The sequence below is a fragment of the Microtus ochrogaster genome, unplaced genomic scaffold (genome assembly GCF_000317375.1).
Source record: "Microtus ochrogaster isolate Prairie Vole_2 unplaced genomic scaffold, MicOch1.0 UNK3, whole genome shotgun sequence".
Classification (NCBI taxonomy): domain Eukaryota; kingdom Metazoa; phylum Chordata; class Mammalia; order Rodentia; family Cricetidae; genus Microtus; species Microtus ochrogaster.
The window spans coordinates 16,523,983-16,531,310 of NW_004949101.1; the positions used below are offsets into that span (position 1 = coordinate 16,523,983).

At 50.2% G+C, this 7,328-nt stretch overlaps 1 protein-coding gene across 1 annotated transcript in view; it reads right to left on the reverse strand.

Moving 5' to 3' along the window:
* Positions 1 to 1,035: 1,035 nt before the first annotated feature.
* Cdc25b (cell division cycle 25B) overlaps positions 1,036 to 7,328 on the reverse strand; it is an 11,698-nt gene continuing 5,405 nt past the window's right edge. The window contains exons 8-16 of the mRNA XM_005365581.3: positions 7,101 to 7,235; positions 6,603 to 6,683; positions 6,346 to 6,519; positions 6,045 to 6,137; positions 5,300 to 5,362; positions 5,041 to 5,139; positions 4,715 to 4,848; positions 2,512 to 2,623; positions 1,036 to 2,352 (exon numbers count right to left, since the gene is read on the reverse strand). Of these exons, the coding sequence (XP_005365638.1) occupies positions 2,212 to 2,352; positions 2,512 to 2,623; positions 4,715 to 4,848; positions 5,041 to 5,139; positions 5,300 to 5,362; positions 6,045 to 6,137; positions 6,346 to 6,519; positions 6,603 to 6,683; positions 7,101 to 7,235 (1,032 nt within the window). The 3' untranslated portion in view covers positions 1,036 to 2,211. The remainder of the gene's footprint in view (positions 2,353 to 2,511; positions 2,624 to 4,714; positions 4,849 to 5,040; positions 5,140 to 5,299; positions 5,363 to 6,044; positions 6,138 to 6,345; positions 6,520 to 6,602; positions 6,684 to 7,100; positions 7,236 to 7,328) is intronic.

Here is a 7,328-nt window from a genome sequence, read left to right on the forward strand (position 1 = left end):
CCTGTACGTGACGTGTGCACTCTGAAGTACTCCCTCCTACTTTTCCCCACAATACTGGGAACCAACCCCAAGCCCCAAGCATATCAAGCAATGCTCTACCAATGAGCCATGCCTATGGGTACACTGTCAATCAAAAGAGCTTGCAATCACATAGGTCCTTTTTGGGTCATTTGCACTCAAAAAAATTTCTAGTGCCAGGCAGGCTAGCAAACACCTTTAATCCCAGCACTCAGGAGGCAGAGGCAGGCGGATCTCTGAGTTTGAGGCCAGCCTGGTCTATATCTTCAGGCTAGCCAGGACTACATAATGAGAGCCTGTTTCATTTTTTTCTCGAGAGACGTGGTTCATCTAGATTGTTTTCTGCTCTTCTGAGGGGACGAAGCTAGAAGACCTAAGGACTATGGCAGGAATCCTTGCAGTTTACCCTGAGGACAATGGAAACTACTGACAATTCTTTTGAGGTGTGATGGGGTTACTCTTCTTACTGCAGGCCTAAAGAAGGGCAAGTTCAGGAGAGCATGGGTAGCCAAGTGAGAGAGAGATGGGTCCAAAGCCCTAGCAGGACTGTTAGCATGACTCACCAGCTAGGAGTGATGGTGCAAACCCCAAGCCCTAAGGAGGTTGAGACAGGGCAGCCGTACATTTGACGCCAGTCTGAACTACATAGTAAGAGGACCCCTATCCTCCATTTCAAAAGCAGAAGAAAGCGGGCTGGAGAGATGTCTCAGCGGTTAAGAGCATTGCCTGCTCTTCCAAAAGTCCCGAGTTCAATTCCCAGCAACCACATGGTGGCTCACAACCATCTGTAATGAGGTCTGGTGCCCTCTTCTGGCCTGCAGGCATACACACAGAAAGAATATTGTATACATAATAAATAAATAAATATTAAAAAAAAAGCAGAAGAAACTTCAGAGGAGAACATGAGGTGTAATCCCTTCTCCAGAAAGCCTCTGTCCTTACCCTGGGTCTGCTATGCTCTTGTCAGAGGCTCCACATAACAAACAGATTATTAGATTTGCTCAGTGCTTTATTGAACCAAGGCCCTAACAGGATTCCCAGGAGCCTTCCAGCATGACCTTCCCATATGCAGACTCTGAACCCAGAGGTTGCTTCGTTTTTTATTTAGCTGCTTCTACAACAGTGTTCCTTTAATATTTCCAAATGCTAAGTATAAAGACTTTGTACACACGCACACACATGCTCCTGCCATAGGCCATCATGCTCACCAAAATCCTTCTACCCATTCTGTATGCAAACATGTGTGCAAGGCACTGTGCATCCATGACCGCCCGGCCTCCTATCCATCTGCAACAGGCCTAGGCTCGGTCACTAGAACAGCAACACAGAAAACACAGAAAACACAACAACAACAAACCCGACATACATACTCAAGAGGTCTTCTGGACCAGATGTGGGAAGGAGAAGACAATGAACAAAAGGTAATGCTTAGAGACTGGTCCACTGCCCAGCAGCTTTGACCAGTGAGGCTCTGGGGTTCGCTCTGGGGATGAGGTTTCCAGAGGATCCTCAGTCAGGCCTTTGCCCTTGCCTTGGGGACATTAAAGGAGAAGATTCCTTTCTGAGTAAGTGATATTTGAATCTCTAAACCCCAGATGTATGAGGGAGCCTACTCAGCTGTCAGTGTGTCCCCAAACAGGCGAAGTCAGACAAACAAAAATAAAAGCTACAGGTAAGACAACAGGAAAAAGCCAGCGCTTATGTTTCCAATGAAGGTGCCCATGTAAAGGCCAGGAGAGGAGAGCAGACTCAGCCCTGTGCAGAAGCAGGGGTAGCAGGCTGCTTCCAGACCACCCAAGGAGCTACTGTGCTCGCCCTAAAGGACTGAGGCTCTCCCCACAAAAGGGGCTTTCTGAACATAGGAAGACAAAGAGTTAACACACACACACACACACACACACACGGAAAAAGGACTGTAAAAGGCTCCCACGAACACAAAGCACTTTCTTCTAGCTGGTATCCATTCATCAGGCTGGGCTCTTCAAGATGGAACTGGCACCAGGATTTGGAAAATTAGTGGAGTGAGACAGGAGAATCAAGGACAGGGACAGACAAGAGGTGACACCACAGCATTCTCCCAACCCCCAATAGCACCTGAGGCCTCTAACAGGTAGGTGACCTCATAGGCCCATGGGACCCGCTGACTTCCAGGCCCCATGAGGTAAGGATGGCAGCAGGACTCATGCTGGCCTATCACTGGTCTTGCAGCCTGCTACAGAGCTCCCTCCGGCTCCGCTCCCCAGCCCAGCTGCGTGTCTTGAGGCGGAAGGTCCTCAGCTCATCCCTGAAGGCCTCATGGTTCATGGGCCGGTAGTTCTGGGGCTCACAAAAGTTCTAAGGGAGGATGAGAAGATGTAAAGAGTCCATTAGATTTGGAAAAAGGTAAGTTGTGGGGGCAGGGCAAGCCTTTCCTTCTCTCTGGCCTACAGCCTGGCTGGCCCCCCGTCCCTACAGTCCTCATCAGGACAGCTGTGGCCATCCCACCCATGGTACCGGATGCTGTGGGAAGAATTCCTTGTAGCCGCCTTTGAGGATATACATCTCAGGGTAGTACAGGCTGGGGTAGTTGTTAGCTGCACGGTCCCGTTCCCTGACAAACCGGCACCTAGAGCGGCACGGGAGGGGGTTCAGGGCAGGACACACATGTCAGAAAGAGACTCACACCCGTACATGCTGCTTTGAGGGTCTCCAAGGGTACAGGTTCAGAGCACAGGAATGTCATCTACTAGGTAGGAGACACTGGGGTGAAGACAGTTAAATCAGGAGTGGCCACTGTTTCTGGCAGGTACATAACCTTGGTTGGAGCACTCTATGGCACATACCAGGAAAGAGGAAGCAAGAAAGGCGACCAGTGAACACAACACAAGATCCACTCAGAGCCTAGCCTGGTGGCACAAGCCTGTAGTCTTAGCTACATAGGATTCTGAGGCAGAGGGATTGCAGGTTCAAAACCTGCCTGAGCCACAAAAAGAGCTTAAGGCCAGCCTGGACAATTTAGGAAGGAAAACCCTATCTCAAAAAAAAAAAAAAAGTGGGATGTGTAACGCCCTCCTCGGCCTTCTGCACACATGTGCTTATATGCAAACATGTATATCCCACATATATGTATACCACACAAAGGCATTCATACACCAAATTACATATATATATATATAATTTGAATTGAAAAACCAAAAAAATAAAAAAATTAAAGCTAAAAATACCCTGTTTTTTTTAATTTATTATTATTATTATAATTATTTTGTTTTTTTGAGATAGTGTTTCTCTGTAAGTTTTGAAGCTTGTCCTGGAACTCACTCTGTGGACCAAGATGGCCTTGAACTCACAGAGATCCTCCTGCCTCTGCCTCCCAAGTGCTGGGATTAAAGGCGTGCTCCAACACCGCCCAGACTAAACATAAACTTTGTTTTGTTTTTTGAGACAGGGTTTCTCTGTAGCTTTGGAGCCTGTCCTGGAACTCGCTCTTGTAGACCAGGCTGACCTCAAACTCTCAAAGATCTGCCTGCCTCTGCCTCCCTCCCGAGTGCTGGGATTAAAGGTGTGCGCCACCACTGCTGGCAAAAAATAAACTTTTTTAAAAGGGGGGTGGTGGTGGTGAGATGCTTCACTGGGAAACCTGGGCTTGAAGTCTGAGACTCATGTAAGCATGGAAAGTGAGAACAGATTCCATAAAGTCACCTTCCGACCTTTCCATGTTCACCATGTACATATGTACATATGCCTTCATACAACATACATATGCCTTCATACAACATACATATGTGTGATCATTTAAAAAAGAATAAAAAATAAAGAGGGCTGGGGGCTAACCCTCCCTGGTAGAGTGCTTCCCTAGTGTATGGATGGCCTGGCTCAGTCATCACAGCAACAAAACAGAATCTCCTGGACCAGATGCGGTAAGGACTCAAGGGAAGAAGGGGAAGCAGGGACAGAGGATCAAAGAGTGAAGCTCAGTCAATTGCCTAACAGAGGCCATGTGCGGGAGCCCCAGAGGCAAGCAGAGTAGGGTAGGGATGAAGCCCCTGTACATAGAGTAGGAAACACCGATTCCAGTCTGCTAAGAAGCAGGAGAATAACCAGACATGATCACAAATGGAGGGAGAGAGGAAAGATAGGTGAAGGAAGGCTGAGGGCCCCAAGGGTAGTGGGTGAAGGAAGGCCAAGGGCCCCAGTGGTAACCAGCATGGGAACAGGATACCAAAGGCCTATGTGTCACTGAGAATGTGGCTTAGAACAGGGTCCTCAGATTTTAAGGACACTGCTAGACTTGGCATCATACAACATACATATGCGTGACTCTTTGATCCTCTGTCCCTGCTTCCCCTTCTTCCCTTGAGTCCTTACCGCATCTGGTCCAGGAGATTCTGTTTTGTTGCTGTGACGACTGAGCCAGGCCATCCATACACTAGGGAAGCACTCTACCAGGGAGGGTTACCCCCCAGCCCTCTCTTTATTTTTTATTCTTTTTTAAATGATCACGCATATGTATGTTGTATGAAGGCATATGTTTTTGTGTGGGTTCAACAGTGGATGAAGGACAGTCTGATGAGGTGGACAGAAAGAAGGCAACAGGAAGACGTGCTGTGTGTAGCAGGAGAGTAAGGTCAGTTCTAAACTATCAGATGCAGCAAGAGGCTGTAGCACTCAGCTCTGGGCAAAGAAGGCCAAGGGTGGGCAGAGGCAGGACAGGACTCACATGCGGGGCCCACGCTCAGATGAGAATTCACAGTGGAAAATGAGGATGATTCTCTTGTCCAGGCTACAAGGCACGATGGGGCGCTCTAGCAGGAAGGTCTCGACATCGCGTTCCAGAGGCAAGTTCACAGCATTCTGTCAGAGTATCCGGGGGTGGGGTCAAGCTGCAGCCTGCACTGGCCATTTCTCTTTTAGTTCCCAGGTTAGCAGCCCCATCTTCCCTTGCTGGGAAGAGCCCTCCCCATGAGAAATACTCCACGGAAGGCTATTCATCCTCTTGGCAAGGAAGCTGAATGGAGGGTTTGGTCTTACCAGCTGCTGTCTCACCTTGATATGCCCGCCTTCATACTCATAGGGGTATCTGCAGTCGACAATTACAAATTTCTCCACGATGTTGCTGAACTTGCCTGTCAACAGGGCCACCATCTGCAGGAGGCCAGCAGAGTTGGTGCCAGCAGGTGAGGTGGGCAGCCCAGGTTTGCCCTGACTCTTGTGCTGGTCTGTGCACTCAGTCTATCCCCAGGGGAGGACAAGAGCCAGAAAAGGTCCCCAGTGCACCTTACCACCTCTGCTCAACACTGCTTACAGTTTCTGGGGAGATGTATTTGAGATCTTGGTGTTTGCCATCCACAGTCTGCAGGAGGAAGGCCTGAAGGGAAGGACGAGTCAGTCAGTCAGGGGAAGGCAAGGCAGCTAGACCAGGAGTCTGCAGAGCACAGAGGCCTTCAGATTCAGCTTGGAGTGCAACCTCTGGGGGCCCACATCCAGGGAACAGTCTTCGGAGGTAAACACCGAAAGGAGAAGCCCTGGGCCTTCCTGCTTTGGGGTTTGAAAGTGGAGGGGTGGGCCAGGAGACTGCATACCAGACACTATTTGGAAATGTTTTTCAAGGCTGAGATATATCAGATGCCCGGACAGATTTGAGGTGGCGTCAGGAGAAGGGGAGCCAGAGGGAAGAGTCTGTATGAGAACAAGAATGAGAAAAATACAAGAGAGCCGGGCGGTGGTGGAGCACGCCCTTAATCCCAGCACTCGGGAGGCAGAGGCAGGCGGATCTCTGTGAGTTCGAGGCCAGCCTGATCTATAAGAGCTAGTTCCAGGACAGGCAGGACTGTTATACAAAGAAGCCCTGTCTTGAAAAACCAAAAATAAAAAGAAAGAAAGAGAGAGAGAGAGAGAGAGAGAGAGAGAGAGAGAGAGAGAAAGAAAGAAAGAAAGAAAGAGAGAAAGAGATACAAGAGAGAAAAGGGGGCCTCTGGGGACAGAGAGCTCCTGCACTAGGGGTCCAGAGCAGATCAGAGAAGAAGCCTCCTGAAATCCTGTAATGCTACCTTAGAGTAATCTCCGATCAATTCACGGTGGTCGCTGTCCAGGATGCTTTCAATGTCATGACACAGGGACTTTGAGCGGAAGACGCGGGCCTTCTGGAAGGCAGGGCAGATGGAGGCCAGGTCAGGGGTGAGACTGCCTCTCAGTGGCATGTCTGACACCCTCTTTCCCTGTCACATGACCCTGTACACCAACTACATCTTGCTACACATTTGGCCAAGAGAGTACACCCCGGGCCATCTTCAGCCCAAACACACCCCCAGGTGAGCAGAGACAGCCCAGCCCCAGGAAGAAGAAACTCACAGGTTCTTCAGGCTGCTGCTCTTCCAGGGGTGTCATGCTCTTCCTGCGCTTGCTCTGGACAGGCGTGTCCTTGTCCTGGGGCCGCTCGAGCCTCTTGAGGATGGGCCGGATCACGCTGCACGGCAGGGATGGAGAGCGGAAGAGCCGCTGGCACTTGCTGAACATGACAAGATCCTGGCAAGGGCAGGGTGGCAGTCAGGATGCATAGTCCCTCAACTCCACATCCCTAAGCTCCGAGGGGCACTCCCGAGGCTCACCTGTTCCTCTTCCTTATCCAGCTTTTTGACGAGTGGGGCACTAATGAGGTTCTCCATGCCTGGGGGGACTACATCATCACCCTGAGGTCAAATGAGCAAGGACACAGTCACAAACACAAGTGCGGACTAAGCATCACAATCTTCCCTTGCCCACTCTGTCAGAAATGCGAGGCTGTCTCCAGCCCTGCTGACTCCTCCCATCTATGGCAAGCCCTCCCCTCCCCCACGCCCAGACATAAAGAGCTGTGGGGATCCACCTGCTGCTGGGACAGGCCCTGAGCCAGGAGAAGTACCTTCATCATGCCCAGCCTCTATTCCTCCACAGCACCAGCCCACCTGGTCTTCTCTGGTTGACCACTATCTCAGGCTCTTACTCAGTTCCCTAAAAGTCTTCTGGCATTGGGGTGAGGTCATAGTCTGGCTGAAGCCAGAGCTGTCCTTTTCTGGACTAGCTGAATGGGGAACAAGTAGGGGGCCTTGTGGACCAAGGCTGTTTACCTTTAAATCATTCTCCAGGATGTCCACAAATCCATCGTCTTCTTCAGAAGCCCTTTCAACGGGAGTCAAGAAAGAAGAAGGCTGGGCCACAGGACTCAGCTCCTCTACTTCCATCTTCCGTTCGGGGGTCAGACACTGTCCAAATGACAAGTACAGAATATTCAGAGGTATGGGCTCTGCCATCCCTTCTGAGAAGCCTCTAGACAGGGGTAGAGAAGCTGGACCACT